This window comes from Felis catus, chromosome A1, assembly GCF_018350175.1.
Source record: "Felis catus isolate Fca126 chromosome A1, F.catus_Fca126_mat1.0, whole genome shotgun sequence".
Classification (NCBI taxonomy): domain Eukaryota; kingdom Metazoa; phylum Chordata; class Mammalia; order Carnivora; family Felidae; genus Felis; species Felis catus.
In genome coordinates this window covers 176,859,237-176,882,897 of record NC_058368.1, presented here as the reverse complement: position 1 = coordinate 176,882,897, position 23,661 = coordinate 176,859,237, and the positions used below count along the sequence as shown (strand labels likewise).

Below are 23,661 nucleotides of genomic sequence, written 5' to 3'. Positions count from 1 at the left end.
AAAAGCAGCATTAATTTTCTTATTAACAGTAAGATAAACTCTATTGGTTTTGTAGATGGGTGTTTAACTTCTACAAGTGTTCATTTTTACATTTTTATACTAGCTCTCTTTACAAAGAGAACATGTTTGTGCCTGGTTTATGTTAGATAATGCTATAATGAAAAACCATTTCAGTCCAGACACCGGAAGTCTCTAAGACTTTTGTTATCTTTATTATTTTATTTTATTTTTTGAGAGAGAGAGAGAGCGCGCAAGGGACGGGCAGAGGGAGAAAGAGAAAGAATCTTAAGCAGGCTCCAATGCCCAGTGCAGAGCCTGACGCGGGGTTCAATCCCACAACCCTGGGATCATGACCTAGGCTAATGCATCTGACTGAAATCAAGACTTGGACACTTAACCCACTGAACCACCCAGGTGCCCCAAGACTTTTGTTATCTTTAAAGTGAGTAGGTACAAAATCAAATTTGAAAAATCATTTTTGTAAATGTTTATTTTTGAGAGAGAGAGAGAGAGAGAGAGAGACAGAGTACGAGCCAGGGAGAGGCAGAGAGAGAAAGGGAGACACAGAACCTGAAGCAGGCTCCAGGCTCTGAGCTGTCAACACATAGCCCGATGCGGGGCTTGAACTCACGGACCGTGAGAACATGACCTCAGCCGAAGTCAGACACTTAACTGACTGAACCACCCAGGTGCCCTGAAAAATTATTAAAAAAAATTTTTTTTAACGTTTATTTATTTTTGAGACAGAGAGAGACAGAGCATGAATGGGGGAGGGGCAGAGAGAGAGGGAGACACATAATCCGAAACAGGCTCCAGGCTCTGAGCGGTCAGCACAGAGCCCGACGCGGGGCTCGAACCCATGGACCGCGAGATCATGACCTGAGCTGAAGTCAGACGCTTAACCGACTGAGACACCCAGGCGCCCCTGAAAAATTATTTTTAAACGTACGAAGCTCCATGTCAAAAATGTGGCCCATGGCCACTCTTGCCAGTTTTACTCAACACAATATTGGAAGTCCTAGCCAGAACAATTAGGCAAGGGGAAAAAAAATAAGTCACATCCAAATTGCAAAGGCAGAATAAAACTGTCACTATTTTCATATGACATGACATTATGTCTGAAAAACTCTAAAGATACCACTTAAAAACTGTCAGAACTAATAAATGAATTCAGCCAAATTGCAAGATACAAAATCAATATACAAAATCTGTTGTTTCTATACATTAATAATGAACTCTCAGATAAAGAAATTCCCCTTTTCAACTGCATCAAAAAGAATAAAGTGCCTAGAAATAAATTTCACCAAGGAGATGAAAGACCTGTATGAACCCTGAACACTATGACACCGATGAAAAAAATTGAAGAAGGCACAAATCAGTGGGAAGATATACTGTGCTCATGGACTGGAAGAATTAATAGTGTTAACATGTCCATACTAACCAAAGCAATTTACCGATTCAGTGCACTCCCTATCAAAATTCTGATGGATATTGTTTCCCCCACAGAAACAGAACAAACAATCCTAAAATTTGTGTGGAACCACAAGAGGCCCCAAATAGCCAAAGCAACCTTGAGAAGAAGAAAAGAAGAACAAAGCCGGAGGCATCATGTTCCCTTTCAAACTATATTACAAAGCTATAATAATGAAAACAGTAGGGTATTGGTATAAAAACAGACACATAGATCAATGGAACAGAATAGAGAGCTAAGAAACAGATCCGCAGATATGGTCCATTAATTTACAACACAGGAGTCAAGAATATACAATAGGGAGAGCACAGTCTCTTCAATAAATGGTGCTGGGAAAACTGGACAGCCACATGCAAAAAATGAAACAGGACCACTATCTTATACCATACACAAAATTAATCCAAAATGGATTAAAGACTTGAATGTAAGACCTGAAACTATAAAATTCCTAGAAGAAAAAATAGGTGGTACGGAAGCTCCATGAGATTAGTCTTGGCAATGAGTTTTTGGATTTGACACCAAGAACGAAGGCAACAAATCAAAAATAAACAAGTAGGACTACATCAAACTAAAAAGCTTCTACACAGCACAGGAAACCAGCAACAAAGTGAAAAGGCAACCTACCAAATGGGAGAAACTATTTGCAAATCATATATCTGAAGGGGTTAAGATCCAAAATATGTAAAGACCTCATACAATTTAATAGCAAAAAACCACAATTTGATTGAAAAATGGGCAGAGTATCTGGTTAGACACTTTTTCAAAGAAGACATACAGATGGGCAACAGGTACATGAAAAAGTACTCAACATCACTAATCATCAGGGAAATGCAAATCAAAACCGTGATGAAATATCACTTAATACCTGTTAGAATGGCTGTTTTTAAAAAGACAAGAGGTAACAAGTGTTAGCAAGGATATGGAGAAAAGGGAATCTTTATACACTTGTGGTGGGAATTTAAATTGGTACAGTCACTATGGACAAAGGTATGGTGGTTCCTCAGGAGCACCCGGGTGGCTCAGTTGGCTAAGTGTTTGACTTCGGCTCAGGTCATGATCTCATGATTTATGGGTTCGAGCCCGGCATCGTGCTCTGTGCTGACAGCTCAGAGTCTAGAGCCTGCTTTGGATTCGGTGTCTCCCTTTCTCTCTGCCCCACCCCTACTCATGCTCTGTCTCTGTCTCAAAAAGAAATAAACATTAAAAAAAGTTAAAAATAAAGATACTATATGATCCAGCAGTTCCACTTACGGGTATGTATTCAAAGGAAATGAAAACACTAGCTTGAACCCGTGTTCATCCCAGTTCACTGCAGCATTGTTTACAACAGCCGAGGCATGGAAGCAACCTAAGTGTCCATCAATAGATGAATAAAGAAAATGTGGCCTATAAAGTAGTGGAATATTACTCAACCATAGAAAAGAAGGACATTTTGCCATTTGTGACAACATAGATGGACCCTGACAGCATTATGCTAAGTGAAATAAGTCAGACAGAGGAAGATAAATACCATGTGATCTCACTTACCCGTGGAATCTAAAATAAACAACAGAACTCATAGATACGGAAAACAGGCAATTACCACAGGTGGGGAGCAGAGGGTGGGCAAGATGAGAGAAGGGGGTCAAAAGGAACACACTTCCAGTTGTAAAATAAATAAGTCACGGGGACGTAAGGTACAGCGTGATGACTATAGTTAATAGTACTGCATTGTATATTTCAGAGCTGCCAAAGGAGTAGACCTTAGATGGTTTTATCACAAGTAAAAAAAAATTTTTGTAACTATGTGTGGTAATGGATGCTAAGTAGATTGTGGTGATAATTTCACAATAATACAAATAGACAACATTACGTTAAACAGCTGAAACTGTTGTATTATATCTCAATTAAAAAATGTGGTCCAGAAATGAACAACGGACACGGTGAAGGTGCAGCCACTGTGGAAAACAGTATGTCCGTTCCTTAAAAAATCAAACATAGAATTACATAGGATCCAGCAGTGTCACTGCTGAATAAATACCCAAAAGGATTGAAAGCAGGGACTGAACCAGATATTTGTACGCTCATGTACATTGCAGCATTATTCACAATAGCTGAAAGACGGAAGCAATCCAAGCATCCATCGACGGATGAATGAATAAACAAAACGTGCTACAAATACGGAATATTATTCGGCCTTAAAAAGGAAGGAAATTCTGTAAAATAATTTTTTTAATGTTTATTTTTGAGAGAGCACAAGCCGGGGAAGGGCAAAGAGAGAGGGAGACACAGAATCCAAAGCAGGCTCCAGGCTCCCAGCTGTCAGCACAGAGCCTGATGTGGGGCTTGAACTCACGAACTGCGAGATCGTGACCTGAGCTGAAGTCAGACGCTTAACCGACTGAGCCACCCAGGCGCCCCAATAAAGGAAGGAAATTCTGACACGTGCCACAATATAGATGAACTTTGAAGACATTATGTTGAGTGAAATAAACCAGCCACAGAAGGATAAGTACTGTATGATTCCACTTACGTGAGGTGCCTGGAAGAGTCAAACTCAGAGGCAGAAAGCAGAATGGTGCTTAGCAGGGGGTGGGGAGAAGTGGGTAACGGAGTTGGTGGTAAGGGGGACGGAGCTTCAGTTGGGGAAGATGAAAAAGTTCTGGAGATGGATGGTGGTGATTGTTATGCAACATAGTGATGTACTTAATGTCACTGACCTGTATGTACATTTAAAAATGGTAGACATGAGGGGCGCCTGGGTGGCTCAGTCAGTTAAGCGTCCGACTTCAGCTCAGGTCACGACCTCACGGTCCGTGAGTTCGAGCCCCGCCTCGGGCTCTGGGCTGATGGCTCAGAGCCTGGAGCCTGCTTCCGGTTCTGTGTCTCGCTCTCTCTCTGCCCCTCCCCCATTCATGCTCTGTCTCTCTGTCTCAAAAATAAATAAACGTTAAAAAAATTAAAAAAAAAACAAATAAAAATGGTAGACATGATAAACACTATGCTATGTGCATCTCACCATAATAAAAGGAATCCATAGTGACAGTAATTTAGCACATCCAGGTTTCTGGCAGCAAGGACATGGCCTGGCTCTCAGATCTCCTCCAAGAACACATGGGGCACAATTCCCAGGGCACACAGGGGCTATATGAGGTGTCTTGATCCTTCTGACAGGGACTTCCTTAACATTCTCCAAGTGAACATTCTTACGGTTCTAAAATAAACACAGGGAGAAAAGTCAGCAAAGTCTATAGTTCTTTCAAACTAAAGACCAAGTTGGCCTGGTTACTCTGCTGAAGATAGTAACTAACACACACGATCCAAGTCAGATTCCTCAGATGTATGCATTACAGGGCACAAATACAATTTAGCGCAGGGAAATGCTGAATAATGGTTACCTTCTAGGATCTACAGCAGAATTTTCCGAAGTATATTCGGTGGCCGGGGTTATAGCTCAGGGGCAGAGCATCTGAATGCAAAGTATATTCTGTGGGATATTCTTAGATGTTACATGAAAAAGAGAATTCTATTATCAAATACATTTTGGAAATTCTGGATTAAACCAGGGTAAACAGCTTCCTTACCGCAGGATTCTCAGAACCGTTAACGTGCTAGCGTGTCACACGGATCTCCAAGGAAAGAGGCTTGGAAGATACTTACACAAGTGTTTGCCAAATGGATATCGACCACATGATGCTTTTTCATGATCATGTGAGGGGCTGATGTTCTCACAAACACACTTTGGAAAACTTTCATTTAGAGAACAGTAATAAAATAGAAGATGAATATAGACTAGGCCAAGGGTCAGCAGTCTAGCCCTTGGGCCTAATCCTCCCAGCGGCATATTTTTTCAGAGCAAAGGATGGTTTTTACATGTTCAAATGGTTACATTTTAAATAGTTATGTAAGTTCTTGCATAACGTTCTAGTTTTGACTCTTGCCTCCCAAAGCCTGAAATATTTACTATGTAACTCTTTGAGAAAAAGTGCTAACTCCTGTCCCAGGCGATGAAAATATCTGAAGACTGTTAATTCTTTTTACTTTTTCTAGAAACAATGATAATTATGATGCGTTATTAGAAGTGCCTGCTATGTGCTAGGCATACACTGTTTCCATTAATCTTCACAACTGTGTGAGATTATTGTCCCCATTTTACAGATAAGGATGCTAAGTATCAGAAAGACAAAGTGTATATCCCAGCCAGAATTCAAAACCAGGTCTGTTTAACCCCAAAGGCCATAATGGTTGCTTTGTCAGTGTTTTGCAAAGTGGGGTCCACACAGCCCAGGAGGTGGATGGGGCAAGTCACTGGAGCGTAGCTGAATTCGAAACACTTGTTTTCTGCCTGTGTCTCCTGTGTTTTTCCTTCCTGTGTGTGTCGTCTACTACTCACACAGAAAACTTTACCTCTGACATTTCTGGTCACCAAATGTATGTTCCCCGCCCCAAGCAATTCCCTGCAACATCAGCTGGGTGTCCTATCACTTGATTTTAACACTACCTACCTGGAGACAGTATCAGATACCCCAGGTTAAGGGTTCAGTCCCACAAGACTGCCCCACCCCCACCTCAAATGCTAACTGTGTTAGGTCCCCAGGGTACCTACAACTTCTGTCTGATTTGTCTGCAAACTGGAGGTTCCCATGACCCCCTCCTCAGGTTCAATCAATTTGCTAGAGAGGCTCACAGAACTCAGGGAAACACTTACATTTACCAGTTTATTAAAGGATATGATGAAGGATATAAATGAACAGCCAGATGGAAGAGATCTACATAGTGAGGTCTGGTAGGGTCCTGAGTGCAGGAGCTTCTGTCCTTGTGGAATTAGGGTGCGTTACCCTCTGGGTGTGGATGTGTTTGCCGATTTTGAAGTCTTGGAGCCCCATACTACTGGGATTTCTGTGGAGTCTTCATCACGTAGGCACATTGATCATTAGCCCCATTTTCAGCCCCTCTCCTCTCTCAAGAGAAAGGGGATGCGCTGAAAATGCCAAGTTTCTAATCACGGCTTGGTCTTTCTGGTGACCACTCCCCTTCCGGAGCCATCCAGGAGCTCACCCAGAAGAACCTTATTAGAACCAGAGCTATGCCTCCCACCTGGGAGATCACAAGGGTTTCAGGAGCTCTGTTTCGGGAACCTGGGATCAAAGACCAACTATTAGAACAAACATGTTCCCTGTACTCTTATTCAGGCAATTTACAAGGGTTTTAGGAGCTCTCTGTGGGAACTTGGGGCAGAGACCAATATAAATCTCTTATTATCTCACAATAGTGAGAAACTATGTCTTTTAATTATATATATTTTTAGCTCATCCTTCACTTTCAATTTTACATACGTATTTTATTATAATATAAAAACTGCTATAACAAATCAGCTAAAATTAACTTCGTCAGTAGCCAATAGGGTACTATTTAATGTTTATTTTCTTTTGACAGAGAGAGGGAGGGAGTGGAGGATGGGCACAGAGACCGGGAGACAGAGAATCCCAAGCAGGCTCCATACGGTCAGAGCAAAGCCCGACATGGGGCTCTATCCCATGAACTGTGAGATCGTGACCTGAGCGGAAGCCAAGGATTGAACGCTTAACCAACTGAGCCACCCAAGGCGCCCCTATAGGTGGTTTTTAAGGAGCCTAACATATAACTTGCCTTTCTCCACACCTGAATTTAGAATTGAGGGAGACAGAAGGACCCGGGAATTGGAAAACAAAATGTCAGTTTTCTTCTTGAGACAGCCATGGGAGAATCTGGCTTAGGTGAGATGGGCAGCAGTCATGGGTTTCCTATGCCTGGGTCCTAGAATTAGATGTGCTCCTGGAAAAGCACAGAACTTCTTTTGTGGGGGCTCCTTTTACCACTAAGCCTCCCACTGTCTGGGGCCAGCTGGAAGGGGTGCTCCCTGAAGATATCTGACTCCACACAGGAGAGAAGGAGGAGTGTGCTATGCCCTACAGAACTGCTACCCTAGATATCAATCATCTAGAGAATGTCCTCTTCTTGTCTAGGGAGAAAGAAAGCTGGAGTGTTGATTGAGTGAAGCTTCTTTTTTTTTTTTTTTTAATTTTTAACGTTTATTTATTTTTGAGGGAGAGAGAGAGAGTGGGGGGGGAGGAGCAGAGAGAGAGCGAGACATGGAATCCAAAGCAGACCTCAGGCTCCGAGCTGTCAGCACAGAGCCCGGTGTGGGGTTTGAACTCACAGTGAGATCATGATCTGAGCCGAAGCCGGATGCTTAACTGACTGAGCCACCCAGGCGCCCCTCTAGTGAAGCTCCCTTTAAGTGGAAGGGAATACCAAGCCTGGAGTGGAAGAATTTGCTACCTTAAAAGACAGTCCGTGATATATTCATTTCATAAAACATATATAAATATATGCCACACACATGCTAAAATTTTTTATTGATTATACTCAGTGAAAACTGATGATGACTATTGTAAGCTACACTCTACACGTGTGGCCAATTTTCATGCAGTTAAAAGGAAGCCAGAGGACATAGTGAATTGTAGGATCTGGGCCCCGAGTCTTAAGAGGAGGTGAATCTAGACTTTATTAACTTGACTTAGAATGCTCTGAATACTGCTATTAACTTAAAGTTATCTCTAAAGGAGATTTTGGTTATGAGGGAGAACACAAACTACATTCCTGAAGGCTATTTTCTGAACAGTTTCCTACATGGGGCAATTTCACTGTGGAGAAGCCCATTCAGATTGCTTCGGGTTAGACCAATAGCCAATAAGAAACCTCCACGTTCACGAGCAGCTCCCCATTCAAGGAAGTATTTTGTACTGGTGATGCTGTGTATGTCAGCATTGAGGACTGGGTTGCGGTGCGGGGCAGAGTCACGGCTGGAGTCAGGGTGACGAATCAGCTAAGAATGGTGGTTCAGACAGAATTCAAGGGAGAGTTGAACTGCAAACTTTGACATTTTCCAGAGTTTATTGCATGAAACCAAGCTCCTGCTAGATGCCCTGTGAATGGTTTCACTGTCAAGTCCATTTGAGGGACCCACTATAAATAACCCCCTCTCAGCCGTTCACACTGCATGTTATTATATGAGGCTTTGAGACATCCTGTAATAAGGGAGCTATTTAACTTTACTTAACCCAGTGTTTCTCAAGTTTCCCCATCAGTGTCTTATTTCAGGATATCTATTAACATTTGTTCTGGAAAACACTTTGAAAAATGCTGAATGGAGGGATTACAAATTTGGAAGCTGCGATGGTTTATTAAATTCACGGGCTTTGGAGCTAGATATTGGATAGTTCATCCTCTTACTAGCTGTGACCACAGATAAACTTAATCTCTCAGACTATTAATTTCCATCCATAAAATAGGCATAGCAATTCCTACCCAGAAGAACGGTAGCGGAGGCTTAAGAGATAATATCTGTAAGGTGCCCAGCCAACAGCATGTTCTCAACAAAAGTTAGACCTTTGCCCTTAATTACAGAGTTAGGTTTAGGGAAGAGAGAGTATTCCTTGAACAAGATTTTGAATCCAGGGAATAGTTATATCAGGATGAGATAGGTGCTTTGATTAGCATGCGGGAGGGGGCATAGTATGGCATGAGAGAGTCAGCTTTAGGACGAGACAGCACACACTAGCTATGTGAGACTTTGGTCCCATGCCTTCACATATAAAATGCGGACATCTACCTTCTAGAGCATTTTGAGGATGAAATCAAAGTGCATGTAGTGTATCCCACAGGCCTGGACCACAGTAAATGCTCAGAAAAATAAGGGTGACATTGCTAATAATAGTGTATGGAGCACCATTTGCAACACTTAGATTACGCCAGGCAATGTGCTGAGTCTGGCCATTTCTCAAAAGCGGAGCATGCAGACCATTTCCTCACAATGTACTTTTAAAGGATGCAGTTTCTTGCTGATTCTGACTTTCAGGGGATGCAGCCCAGGGGGTGATTGGGAGGCATGGGTTGCAAGATGGTGAGGAATCACACCTGGACCAGATGGATACTAACTAGAGAAATGATGGACGTTAAACACCTTGGATTCGGAGAAGAGTGGCCGCATGACCTGGGTCTTAGACACACAGCTTTACCATGACCCCTTAGAGGAAGGAGAGTGTGTGCAGGTGTGTGGGTGCAGGTGTTTTGTGCAAGCTGGGTCATGTTTGGCCTGGCACTTCTTAAACAGTATAAAGGGAATGGCGAATATACCAGTTCCAACTGAGTCCTGAGGGCAATGGGGTAAGAACCCCTTCCCCCCCCCCCCCCCCCCGCCCCCCGAGAGAGTCAGCCAGGTTTGGTTCCTGACCATGGTCCAATCCCATCCCATCAGGGTCAGGTGCCCCTGCATGCCTGCTCCAGGAATCCCATGCCCTTATCACTTGTATTCTTACGAACAACCACAATTAGTTTGGAAGATTTGGGAGAAAATGCTCCCAAGGGGGGGAGGGGGCTGAAGCACATGATTTTTTTTTTTTTTTTAATGGGAACAGAGACTAATACACAAAGGACCATTATCCTTAAGCAAGGTCCAGAAGGTAATTGCATTCTTTGAAATCTTTCATCCAAGGGAGGGTGAATATCAAATGTAAATTTCCCCTTTTGATGTTTTCTGTTCAGGGACTCTGTTGGTTCTCTTCTCTCCCTAGGAAGGTGGGTGGTGGTGTCATTTTGTTTAATGATTCACCTGAGGCCAAGGAGGCTGGGGGTAGGTTTGGCCTTGCCTGTGCCCTTGGGAAGGTGATAACCGTCAGACAATGCCCTCCCTCTCCCCAGAGCAGATGGCTTGGGCAGTCCCCACAGCCCAAGCGTGGCTGCCCCTCCCCTCCACCCCACACTCTTGCCCATGGGTAGGCAACACCAGCAAGAGGTTCAAGGCACCTTGGATGTGCTAAATTTTCCACCCTTAGGCACAGAGCTGAGGATATGTGGGAGATACCCAGTGAACACAAGGATGTTTTCCCTTAATTTCTGGACATTGTGATTCAAAGAATCAAGATGAACTAGGAGGCTGACAGAGAAGTCCCCCCTCTTGGCCAAACAGCTCACAGGCTTCTGTTCTTTGACTCCCCAAACTCAAGCCCAAAATGCCAGGGCACGAAGCTATGTAGTTCTTCTTTAGCCAAATAAAATTCATAGACACTGCATCTTCACAATGAAGCTTGAAACCAGTCAAGCACTTTTTTATTAAAAAAAAAAAAAAAAGAAAAAAGAAAAAAAAAGTCTAATGGTATATAGTCTATACATGCTACAGCTAAGTGTTCACTACCCTCCCCCCCTCACATTACATATCCTCGTGTATTTGTGTGTGTGTGTTAAAAGGAAACAAAAACCACCACCAGAATTCGTCAGTTTGCCAAGAGGGTATGAGGAGTGCTGTGACATTCAGGGATCTCCAGTGTCACTCCGTGAGCAGACAGGAGGCGGTGGGGCAGGGTGGTCAGAGCTCCCCTGTTCCTGGAGGGATGTGAGAGATGGCCTAGTTGTTGGTGGCGCTCGGAAGCAAGAAATGCGGGGATCGCTAAGGTGACCATAGTTTATCATCTCCCCTGGACGAGTGAAAGGGGCACTATTAACAGCTACATGGGCACAAAGGCATAGACAGGCACGCACTGGAATAAAATACGGACACCTCAGCTGTGTTAGAATTGCTTATTGCTGTAACAAGCCTGGTGGGGGCACCTCCTTTTGTACGTTTATAGAAGACCTAGAAGTGAAGGCTACTGGCTGTAGCACTGGGTTTGGCCTCTTCAAGGATAACAGCAGTTGAGTCACTGAGAGGCCTAATTTGGAGGAGGGATGCAGACAGGAAGGAAGAGGGAAACGCTGAAGCGTGATGAGGGTGTGGATAGCTTGGCAGGGTAGCACCAGAAACCAGACATTACCCTACGAAGCTGGACGTTCAAGTCTGTGGGAAAGGTCCTCAGCAGGTGGTCCATGAGCAGGTGAGGACCACGGAGCCTTCTGGGTTTTTGCTCTGCAGTGCTGGGACTGGTCCATCTGGGACCCTGGCTGTGGTCCGTCTCAATGTCAGAACCTCAGCCAAGTTAGGAGCAATTCCTCCAGGCGAACAGAGGGCATCCTACACCCTCAGGCCTCAGTGTGACCCAATTTCCCACTCCTCCAGGCCACAGAGTTTGACATTAGGTAATCTTTGGTCTATGGTGTGGTGTGGCTGGTTTGCAGCAGAAGCCTGGACAACCAAGGGGGAGGGATAGGACTGCAGTGCAGGGCTCAGGCTGTCCCATACCCACTGACGCAGTCCAAAGAGAAGGGCGAGACCTCCCAGGGAGCAGCCTGACCCAACACTTAAGAGACTTGGGCACAATGAAAGGATGGCAGCCAAGCCCCGAATGTTCCTGTTCCTGATGATGTCGAATTACCAGCTACTTGAAGGCAGGAGTGACTTCTTGATCCCACACAGTGCTTTGTACTTGATAGAGGCTGTAAAAATACTACACAGTGCGTCCCTCAGCCTAAGGACCATCCAGATCCTGGGGAGATATGGCGCCTGCCCTTTCACGAGGCAAGTTTGTTTTCCTACGTTTCGCCTGGTAGTGGGATCCTCGGTGGGCTCAGAAATGTCTTAAGGCCAAGAACTTTGCCTAAGAGATTGGTTACATGGGAAGGCCTTGTGGTGGAGGCTTAAGATGATTGATTAATGGGAGCTCACGTGGGCTCCAGCAATTTTCAGCGGGGTAGGGCGTTAACAGTGGTCCAAGCGAGTGCCCAGCTCCCCCGTCTCAGCCTGGGACAGTGACATAAACCCACCAAATGGCAGAGATTTTTTGCAAAGGCCTAGTCTGCCAAGTGGTGATCCTACAACTCAGATTTTCCAGAGAGTTGGTGGCACTGTAAGCTGTGGTTTGGTCGTAGGACGTAGGCTGAAACAGTCATCACGAGGAACGAAGCAGGGGTGAGAAAAGAAAAGAAAACAAAACGCACCTCCGCCTGCCTTTGGCCTGTGGCCTACTGCTCCGTGTGATCACGAGGTGAGGGGAGGAGAAACCGAAATTATGAGCGAGGGTGACCCGCTTCACGCACATTTCATTGCCATTGGCAGAGGAAAAGTCCCGGGACCTGGGGAGAGAGCACCCGTGGACGCGAGTCTCAACTCGATCACAACTTGAATGAAAACTGGGCACGTGGCTTCACCCTGTGAACCTCAACTTTCTCTCCACTGCTCAGGGCTGATCCTATGCCCTCACAGGGCTGTCGTGAGGGTTAAGTTAAAGGAAGGAGTTTAAGCACCAGTGACCTGTCCTGAGCGTGGCACGGGAGTTTTAACTGTGGTCTTGGGCATTTTTCTGTGGGCATCACCTCAGGGGAGTTTTGCATAGGCTTCACCAATTGCTCGCAGAATGGTGGCCACCGGGCTGAATGCTGTAAACCTAAGTTCCCGAGCAAGGACAGCTAGGGAGAGCCACAGGGCCATCAAGACCCCCTACTTCCAGTTGCCTGAGGAAGGGCCCACCACTGTGGCAAACGGAGCCGGCCCGAGAGAGGAGTCCTCAGGCCCTAGACGTGTCCTGAGCAAAGAACGGTGAACAGAGAGGAATGTGGTTTCAGTACCTTCGGTTCGCGTCAGAATAATACTAATAACAAAAAAGCAAATTCTTTCATTTGCAGGACCACTTCTGCCCACAGGGAGGTGGAACCAGTCTGTTCCCGCCCAGCGGACCTTCGGGAGGAGGGAGCGGAGCCAAAGATAACCCCTTCAGTGGAATCAGCAAACAAAAGCCAGAGCTCTTAGAGTCGGGCTTGGAGCCACATGTATCCTGGTGTACCCAGTGCCTAGCACGTGGTAGGCACTCACAAAATACTTGGAAAGGTCAACGGAAGCAGAAGTGAATCAGCAAAAAAGAGACCGAGTTCTGTCTTTGGAAATGTGGTCGAATCCTGCATAACAGCTTCATAAAAGCTGTTTAAGCCAAAGTGGGTCAAAAACTCTGAAAACCATGCTACGGGCTCGCTCCCTTCCAAATGAGGGGATGTCAAAGATGTGGGTGGCCCTCTCCCGGCTCCCCCTTCCCCTGACTACTGTCCTTCCCCACGGTTCTGGGCAGAGGGCCAGGGGGCAAGTGGGCACCGCCAGAAGCACCCCGGGGCCCTGCCCGGGGTCCACGGACCGACTGAAGGAAGGAATAAAGACGCTACTGTGACTCAGGATGCTCCTTCTCCCATAGAAGCATCCAGAGCCCACATGGCAGTGCGGGCAGCGGAGAGCAGAAGAGGGCTGTTTGCACAGAAGTCTTTGGCACTGCAGGGGGACAGTGGGCGTCCCTGGGAAAGCTGGCCCTGTGGTCCCCAAAGCATCACAGCAGACGATCACTGAATTGGAGATTGCCGAGCTGGATCCTCTTCTGCAGGGTAGGGTGGGTAGCTGCGCCTCCGTGAAGCATATCTGTCCAAATGGGTGGAAGTGAGATGACAGAGAGGGAGAGTGCATGCAAAAAAAAAAAAAAAAAAAAAAAAAAAAAAAAGAAAGAAAAATTGCTCTGTGAATGCCAGAGAGGAGCAGGAAGCAGCAGCAGAGACGGCCGGGAGGCGTCTGCCTGTGGAGATGCAGCTGCTGGCCCCTGAGCCACCAGGGCCCCTCAAGGCTGGCACTTGAGACCATCTGAGCTCCCTTGGCTCCACGAGCTTTATCCCCCAGAGCAGGCAGCAGCACAGGAGGAGGAAACAGGGCCCTGTGGCAGCCGCCAGAGCCCTGGGCATCCCCGCGTTGCCGAGGAGTAGCTGTCCACGGTGTAGGGCAGCCTTCGGCGCAAGCTGTGATGGGTTGGAGGCGTGGTGGGTGTGGGAGCAGCTACTGGTGCCCACACCACGAGGAAGCCCTTGGCCACCTGCTCCTGACACTGTTAGCTTCTTCCTTTCCCCTGCCTGGTTAGCCTCTTACTGGGGGGAAGGGCACCGGCACCGAAGTCACACTAGCTCGATTCAAGTCCTCGTTCTTCTTCTGCCCAGCTCGTGTGCCCCTGGGCACACTGAGTCTGAGGTTCTTCGTCCGTAAAACAGGTATACTACAAGAGAGGGTTGATGTGAGGGTTAAAACATGAATGTAAAGTGCCAAGTACAGAGTCTGGCACCTACTAGCTACTCACAAGGGGCATGGATTGTGATTAGCTCCTTTCAAACCAACTTTGAGATTCTTGCTCTATGGAGACAAAGTGAAATGCCCCATGGTGGGGCGGGGATTCCTATTTAAAAAGCCCTGCTGTGGGAAAGTGAAGCGTGCTGGGGCTGGGACCATGCCCTCAGGATCAGTCAGGGTCCCAAGACAGAAGATGGGAGGCAGAATGGCTCAGCAGACCTTGAGGTCCACTCCTGGGACAGCTGCATCTGGTCAAACCTGAGAGGCTCCCGGGCCCCGAGCCTCGAGGAGGACATCTCCTTGGGATTGGCAATGGAGCCAACTTCCAGGGGATGGAGTTCTTTCTGGTACCAGGCATTTTGGAAACTGAGTAAATAAAGTCACTGGGATTTTAGAAACACGGAGAAGTTGGGGGCCAGCCATCACGGACTGGGTGGGGTGCCAGCAATGAGAGACCCTTTCTGCAGTTTCCAGATCATGGGTTCTGGTCTTGGAGGCGTCGGAGAGTCACGGTCCCGCTGCTAGGTGGCCTACACAGGGTGGCAATGCCACCGGCCTTAAGGCAGGGATGCTGGCTTGGAGAGGGAGCAGGGGGTGTGGCCTCTGACCCTCTGAGCCTCCAGGGAATGCTGTGATGGGAGGGAAGAAACCACAGTACTCCAGAGCCCTCCTTCCTTTGAAGCTGCATGAAGGTTGATAAATTAAGAGGCATTTTAAATATGTGGGTAAAGCCAGCAGGGATGCACGGGACCGCCACACAGGGAAGGAGGTGGCTACGGCTTCTTTCTGAGATAGTTGGAAGGAATCCACCCTTCCCAGGAAGGGGCCCCGCTCAGGACCTGGCAGAACCACCAGCCACTGCTGTTCTTTTCCCGGACCTCGAACACCGTCCCCTCCTGGAAGCTGCTGGTATCTTCGTCTCCTTCAAAGTTGGCCACAGCCACATATAAAGAGTCCTTCGGGCCATCCGCATTGGGGAAGGGGGTTGCGGCTACTTTCTCCCTGTTTTCTCCGATCTTGCCCGCCATCCGTGGTCCCGGACCACCTTTGCCTCTCATGTCATCTTGGCCACCTGAGGAATTGGAAAGGAAAGGTTTGGCTTTAGGAGGGACCAGCAGGGCCCGGCCTGGGGCAGGAGCTGTCTTGCCTTCATTGGCTTCCCGTTGTGGTCCTCTGACCTCTGGGAGGGGCCTGGAGGATGAGGTGGTTTTCTTGGGGGGCGGTGGTCTGCGGGGCAGGACCACGGGTCTCTGCGGGGAAGCCTCCTGCAGTGGGGCGGGCACACTCTTAGGCACAGGATCTGCGGTCTTGGCTGGCCTCGGAGGGGCTCTGCAGGACATCTCCTTTGGGCTGAGCCCATCCTGTTTGGCCGTCCTGTCCTGGGTGCGGCCAGGCCCGTCGCCTGGTAGGAAGCCCCGGCTGAAGGCTGCATCTTGGCCCCCAGCAGGCTGGTGACCGCTCTCTCCATCTAGTAGGGGTTTCTCTTGGGACTTGGCAGGCCTCAGCTTGCTCCTGAGGTTGCAGATGTCTACTTGGTCTTCGCCCTGAGGTGGCTCTGTCCTGGGGGAAGGAGTTGGTTTGGGCCTAACCTGAGGTTTGGACTTCAAGAAGGGATTCTGGGGAACAACTTCCGGCTTCTCCTCTGGTGGCTCAGCTTTGGGTCTGGAGATGGGTCGGAGGTTGGGCTTCTTCACTTCCTTGGCCAAGACCTTGTGGCCACACTCCAGCCCCATCTCGTTTTTCAGCTGGAACAACTTGCTTTTGTCAGGTTTGGGCTCTGGTCTCCTGCTGTCTCGGGACGGGGGGGTGTGTTTGGCTGGAATCATGGGCAAAATCATGCCCGGAGGCTTGGGTGAGGAGCCCCGGAGCTGTTCCATCCTCTGCCGCCCCCTCTCCTGCAGCTCCCCTTCCGACTTGACGATGGATTCTTTCCGGGGAGGGAGGCTGGGCTTCTCCTCCAGGTCGGGGCTTGAGATCTCTTCGTAGCCTGCACACGAGGACATGTCGGAAGACGCCTTCCTCAGGACCTCCTTGCCGCCCTTCCAGTCTTTGGACCACGGCATCCCGGAGTCCGCGGTACCATGTGGCGCGTCGGGCAGGGGCCGGGAGGGGCCGACGGCTTCACTGCCCGTGTTGTTCTCCGCTGCTGCTGCATCCCCCAGACGGAGCTGGGTCACCTCGTTGGGCAAGGGAGCCAGGAAGTTGGGTCTTGAGGCATTGCTTGTCTTCTTATACTTGTCAATGAAGGTGGCTGGGGCCCACCCTTCCTTATCTTCGATCTGAATGTACCACCAGCCACTCAAGTTCTTCTCGATCACCTGGAGGGGAAGACAGAGGAGAGCACTTAGTAGGGATGGTCTCAGGGCCAGTGGACCAGAACAGTCTGGGAGAACCCACATGTGACTGGATTCTGGAAGCAAGGACTTTTCACCCAGCAGATCCCCAGACAACGGCTGCAGTGGACCATCTATGGAGACCTTACTGTGGGTCAGAAACATCTTACATGGGGGTAGGTTCTGGTCTAATCTTGGATATCCCCCAAAGCAGTCCTGGAGACATGGACTTGGGTACAAGTAATTAATCTGAGAGGTGATTTCAGGAGGTGCAAGTGAGAAAGTGGGACAAGAGAGCCAATTATGAGTATGTTATTGTTTCGGGCCACGGGGGCTTAATCTGCCAGGACCCTTTGAGACCATGCAGAACTCATCCCAACTTAGGGGGTGGGGACATTTATCTCCTGATTCCTAGTCCCTGCCCCCCCCACCTCCCCGGGGTATTAATCCCCTGGCCTCTCTGGGTGGTGCCCTAATGGGGGTGTAGGAGATGGGAGGCTGTCATATTCAGGGACCTGTGTGCGGCTGCAGGAGGGTCGGGCTGCAGGACAGGCCACCGGAAGTGTCTGCTCCAATTCCACACTCAGCTCATCTTTAGACAGAGGGGAACCTCTGCTGATGAAGGTAAAAGAAACTTTTATCTCCTCTCCTTCTCCCTCTGGGACAGACACCATGGGTGGAATCACCCATGGTACTTAAGATCTTATGTTTCCTGTCTCCTTTTTGTTCAGTATCATATGGCTGAATTGACTAGAAGGTGTGTATGTTGCATGTTATGGGCTGAAGTGTGCTCTCTCCAAATTCATAGGTTGAAGCCCCAGCTCCCATGTCTTAGAATGTGACTGCATGTGGAGGTAGAACCTTCTAAGAGGTAATTAAGTTAAAATGAGGTCATATGGGTGGGCCTTGATCTAACATGACTGGTGTGCTTATAAGAGGAGATTAGGACACAGAGAACACACAGACCACGTGTGAACACAGTTAAGAAAACAGCGGTCTCTAAGCCAGGGCGAGAGGCCTAGCAAGAGACCAAATCTGCTAAACCTTTGATCTTGGACTTTCAGCCTCCAAAACTGTGAGGAAATAAACCTCTGTTGTTTAAACCACCCAGCCTGTGACATTTCGTGGCAGCAGACTGAGCAAACCAATACTCTGCAGTTCCCTGGCAGGCCCCCTCCACAGGAGACCTGATTAATGCTTGCAACCGCTGTGTGAGATGGGGATTATCACCCCATTTTACAGATGCAGAACTGAGCCTCGGGACAACTGAGGGACTTGCAGAGGGTCTTGCGGAAAGCTAACGGAGGAAGCGGGAGCCAAAGGCAGGTGTGTGGGTTCCAGAGCTGGAGCCTTTACCACTACGCGACCATGGCCGCCAGGAAAGGGGACCTGCCTGGGGAGGAGCTGTATTCGAGGTGAGAAAGTGCTGGGGGCAGAGAGGGCCACGGGTGCGGTCCTGCCACCACACTCCTCCGCCCAGCCTAGCGCAGGAGGCAGAGGCCGGGCTCTGAAGCCCGCGGTGTGGGTTCCAGTTCTGGCTCCACCTTTTATCGCCTGCGTGGCCCCGCACAAGCCGCATGCTTGAGATTCCACAGCGTGAGATGGAGGACGGTGGCGAGAACAAGTACACCCCTTACAGGATTTTCAGGAGGACTGCATAAGCGAATGCACACAGTGGCCCTTGGTCAATGCCGAAAGGTAAATGTTTCCTATTATTAAATTACAGTGGAGATCACTGACAAGGCAGGATGCATGTGACAAGTGTGTATTTAACGAGCCCTGCTGGTCTCCCAGAAAGGGTATTGATACAGGCAAGCCCTTTGCGTGAGGGTGACCAGCATCTCCCCGACACCCAGTGGCTCTGGTAATAATTAAAGGTGACTCTGGGCATACAAGTCACTGTCGGCACACCCACGAATTCAACCACTCCAAGTGTGTACATGAGAAAATGAAAACAGGACGATAATCGCGGCGAAACACATCAATGAGGATTTGCTAAGCTTACGCTCTATGCAAAGTCCTACGGCAGAAGCACTCAACATGTGTGTTCTTGATCACAACTTACGGGAGTTTTCATTTACCAGAGGGAGGCCGAGAGCTATCGTGAATAAAAGCCAATGCCAAATCACAAGAATGAAGGGGAAGGAAAAAACCTGGGCTTTAACGCCAGAGACGCCTGGGTTCAAATCCCAGCTCCACTTACTAGCAATACAACCTTGGGCAGTGGACCTAACCTCTCTTTGTCTCAGGTGCATCTGTAGACTAGGCTGAAGATATCGACCTCTTGGGACTTCTGTGAAGACTGTTATCGAGGGCGTAAGGTCCCCGGCACAGAGAGGTGCCTCTATCATCATCAGCAGCAGCAGCAGCAGCCGCCGCCGCACATGTTTTGAACATACACAGACCAGGCAGGCAAGTAAGGTGATCCTGGGCATCGTGTTGGAACACTGTGGCTCCATTAACGAAATCTGAAGGCTAAGAGGAGATTGAAATGAGCCAGGAAGCAAAGTGGGGAAGAAAGTAGAGGATACAGAACTGCTCAGGAGAAGAGAATACTTGGGTAAGCCAAAAGCTTTAGTGGCTTCCCACCGGAGGCCCCCAGGCTACCACTGGCAGAGCCGTATGCTGACATCATGGAACAACGAGCAGTTAAGTTTCAAGGTTGGGTTATGTCTGTGTTTTCTGGAAAAGAATGTCGGGTATGTGAGCTTTTAAAATGGATCAGCTTTAGCAAAGAGAGACAGGATAAAGGCCAGAAATAAAAAAGGGGACTGGTTCTAGTTGAAGTGGGGGGTGGAGACTGGCGGGAGGCACCCCAACACCCCCAGGAAACTCCAGGGATCCATGAGCTCCCGGCTGCACGCAGAGTCAGCCCTCAGCTTTGGCGCATGGTCCACGACATCCTGAGCTGCGCTTGGCTGATTTCAGAACATTCTGAGCCAGGTAGCGGTGGTGCCTGTCGGCAAATATTGTTTGCCGACATGCTTGAACAACGGTGTGTGTGTGTGTGTGTGTGTGTGTGTGTGTGTGTGTGTACAAAATGCTGGAAACTTATTGTCTTGAAGGAGAAGGTGGTTTTATCATATTTTTCAGCACTCCGAGGAAAAGAAAACCAAACCTTTATACTATGCAAGTTGGATTTCTGGTTTCGAGAGGAGGGTGAATAGCAGCTTCCCCTCGATGCGAAAAAGCCAGGGAAATAAATGAATACAAAGCCAAGCTCAGAAGGAGGAAGGGGAGAAGTTAGCGGACCAGGAATTGTGAGGACTCACAGATGGACAGAGGCAGCAGAGGGAGGCTGTGGCCCAGGGCTGCTGCAGGGGTACCTGCCACCAAAGGTGGAGCAGGGCTGAGGTCTGCCAGACTTCAAGGTGGGGGAGCCTGGGAACAGGGTGCCCAGGAGCAAGCAACAGGGGATTAACTGAGATACCAGAGCAGAAGCAGCCAGGCTGGTTGATTCCTCACAGCCCTTCTTGCCATTCTTTTAGGGCAGGCAGAGTAAAGAAGGTGATTGCTCATAAGTGGAAACAGGGAATGTGAGAGCTTGGGTCAGAGAGACCCCACACTATTCAGTGGCTGGCTTGGAAGTCTCCAACCTAGCGCTGGAACTGGTGGGAGCTGACCAGCACTTTGTGTACAAGCCCCCTCTGGACTGTCTGACTGCTGCCTCTTCTTGCACAGCCCAAGGCAAGTACTAACACCATGAGAAGAACGGAAATAAACCAACAGCACTGCAAAGGATATACGGCTGAGAAAAGAGATAATGGACTATAACAGTAGGACCTTAAATTCAACATATTTAATATTCTCAGAGCATGACGGAAGGGCATCAAATTTGCGAAAGAACAGGCTCTGCTGAAACAAGAACAGGCACCCAGGAAAAAGAATCATTACTGCACTCTCAGAAATGAAAATAATTGTGGAAATAAAACCAGCAACAGACTGAACTGTTAAACAGCAAATGAATGAACTAGAAGATGAGGCACAATGCTGGGGCACCTGGGTGGCTCAGTCGGTTGGGCAACCGACTTTGGCTCAGGTCATGATCTCCTGGTTGATGAGTTCGAACCCCACATCGGGCTCTGTGCTGACAGCTCAGAGCCTGGAGCCTGCTTCAGATTCTAGGTCTCCTTCTCTCTCTGCCCCACCCCCTGCTTGCACTCTGTCTCTCTCTGTCTCTCAAAAATAAATAAACGTTAAAAAAAAAAAAAAAAGATGAGGCCCAATGCTCCAAGAAGGCAGCACCAAGGGACAAAGATGGAAACGTGAAGAAAAAGTCAGGAGACGTGGAGAACAGGGGCAGAAGGTCACAAAGCTGTTTAGTAACTATTCCAGGAGGAAAGAATAAAGAGGGTGAACGGAGGCACTATTTAAAAAAGTAAAAGTGGGGAACTCTCTAGGAAGATCTCGAGGCCTAGATCAAAAAGGCCCACCACAATGCTAAGCAGGTAAAAATAAAGAAAGTCACACCTAGACGCACTTTTGTGAAATCCAAGCATTTTAAAGATAACGAGCTCCTGCGAGAATCAGAGAAATGACAGATTTTGAACGAGAGAATAAGAATTAGGTAGGTAGTAGCTCGTGACCAGCAGCACTAGATGTGAGAAGAGAACAGAGTGATCTATGCAAAGTGCCAAGGGAAGGGAACTTTCAACTTGGATTACAAAACCCAGTCACTGAAGAAGAAGAAAACAACACTCATCTCTCATTATGTCAAGAAAGCATGTACAGAAGTGAGGGGCTTGCTCTCAGCTGAAGACTGAGATGGCCCAGATAAGCCATACAGGGTAGGGAAGGGAAACCAAAGTGAATCAGAGGAGGCTTCCTAGAGGATTTAAAGAATGAATTTGATTTTGAGATGCCAAGTTCAGTTCAAAAAATGGCCTTCAGTGCCTTTTGTTTGTTTGTTTACTTATTTATTTTGAGAGAGAGTGAGAGAGCACAAGGTGGGGAGAAGTAGAGAAAAAGAGGAAGAGAGAGAAAATCCTAAGCAGGCTCCACATGGTCAGCACAGAGCCTGATGCGGGGCTTGAACTCATCAACCTGGAGATCATGACCTGAGCTGAAGTCAGACGTTTAACCGACTGAGCCACCCAGGCCCTGAGTGCCTTCTATGAGAAGGCAGGTGAAGTGCTAGGAGCTGGGTTAAAGCAAGGTCAGTCCTGGCAGAGAGAGTAAGAGAACTGGAGAAGGGCCAGCTTGACCATTGGGGTTCGCAGAAAAGCTGTGGAAACAGGCTTTGGTCGGAGACGCAGCCTGGGGTGTGAAAAGATGCTAGGAAGAAGGCACATGTTTCATGTCGAATCGGATGTATAGGTTTTACAGCAGCAAAATGGGGAACTGGGCATAGAATGATCTTTTAGCACAAATCAAGATGCCTTGAGTTCTCTGTAGATATGAAGTTGGAAAGGCCAGAAAGGCCAAAAAAAAAAAAAAAAAAAAAAAAAAGGCAAGAGGAACAGCTATGAAGTCTTTTTAGAACTTTGTGGGTATTTCTGCTTTCCCCTTAGTCTGTCTACCTAGACTGGGATTTGCATTTTATAAAATTAGCTGGAGAGACTTTAGCTCTCTGCAGATAGCCCTCCCTCAATGGGCTGAAAGACATTTGGTTGAGGATGACTTTCTGGAGATGCCTGGGAAGAATCGGTGGTGGAGAGGCCCAGGACGCAGCACCTTTGGGAGCCACCTTCTGCTGAGCTGCCTGGGCAGCTGCCCCAGGGCATGAGGGGAAAGAGAGAGAGAGGCAGGAAGTGTCAGAGTGGGAGGGAACCAGCAGGTGCTTTGCAGATCTCTTAGAGAGTGATTAAAGACCCTCAGGGCAACCACACTTGTGCACTGGCTCAATAGTCATCCATCCACTGCTTATGTCCTTCAATCAGCCAAACGTTCACTTCTAAAGCACCCACTACGGACCAGCCCCAATGCCAGGGCTGTGGGTAAGAATGAAGAAGATACTCCCCGGCCTTCTGAGTGTCAGGCAGGAGGCTAGTGGGGAGACACATTTTCACTGAATCGATATTTCTTGCAAACCTACCATGTGCCAAGCACTGTGCTAGCTGTAAGGACACAGGAGTGAAAAACAGATAAGGTGCCCGCCCTCCCGACATTCCCGAATGTCCAGCAGATGGCTAACAATAGGAGGTTAACAGTCCTGGCTCAAATCTGGAGACAGACATGGGTTCAAATCCTGCCTCTGCCACCTTTCAGCTGTGTGACTTTGGACAGCACCTTTTTTCCTGAGCCAAAGCTTCCTCATCTGAAAAATGGGGATTGTGAATGGTCCTGCCTCACCAGAGTAAATGATTAAGAGAGAGACTGTGTGTGAAGTGCTGAGCTCAGTGCCTGGCAGCTGACTGCTACAGCATTACTTCCAGGCTCTCCGGGAAATACGGGCAACAGCCTCAAGCTCTGACTCCACGAGGAAAGGAGAAAGAAATGGAAGGAGAGAGAGGATTTATGTTGGCCTTGGTGCAGGAACAGAGCAGACAAGCAAAGGAGCGGGACGAAAAGGAGAGAGAGAAGCAAGAAGGGAAGTAGGTGGTGATAAAAACAGAATACAAGGCAGTCACAAAAGATCACATAGTGTAGGATTCCACTTATATGAAATGTTCACGCAGGCACAGCAACAGAGACAGAAAGCAGATTAGTGGCTGCCTAGGGCTGGGGGCAGGGGGGCTGAGAACAGCTGAGGGGAGACAGGGAGTGGCGGCTAATGTATACAGCCTTTCTGTTTTGGGTGTTGAGAACGTTCTAACACTGAATGTGGTTGCACAATTCTGTGAATATACTAAAAAACACTGGATTGTATACTTTAAGTC

At 48.0% G+C, this 23,661-nt stretch overlaps 1 protein-coding gene across 1 annotated transcript in view; it reads right to left on the bottom strand.

The window, feature by feature from the left end:
- Positions 1–13,020: 13,020 nt before the first annotated feature.
- Positions 13,021–23,661, bottom strand: part of SH3PXD2B (SH3 and PX domains 2B) — a 102,236-nt gene continuing 91,595 nt past the window's right edge. Inside the window, exon 13 of the mRNA XM_023259607.2 lies at positions 13,021–16,828. Within this exon, the coding sequence (XP_023115375.1) occupies positions 15,284–16,828 (1,545 nt within the window). The 3' untranslated portion in view covers positions 13,021–15,283. The remainder of the gene's footprint in view (positions 16,829–23,661) is intronic.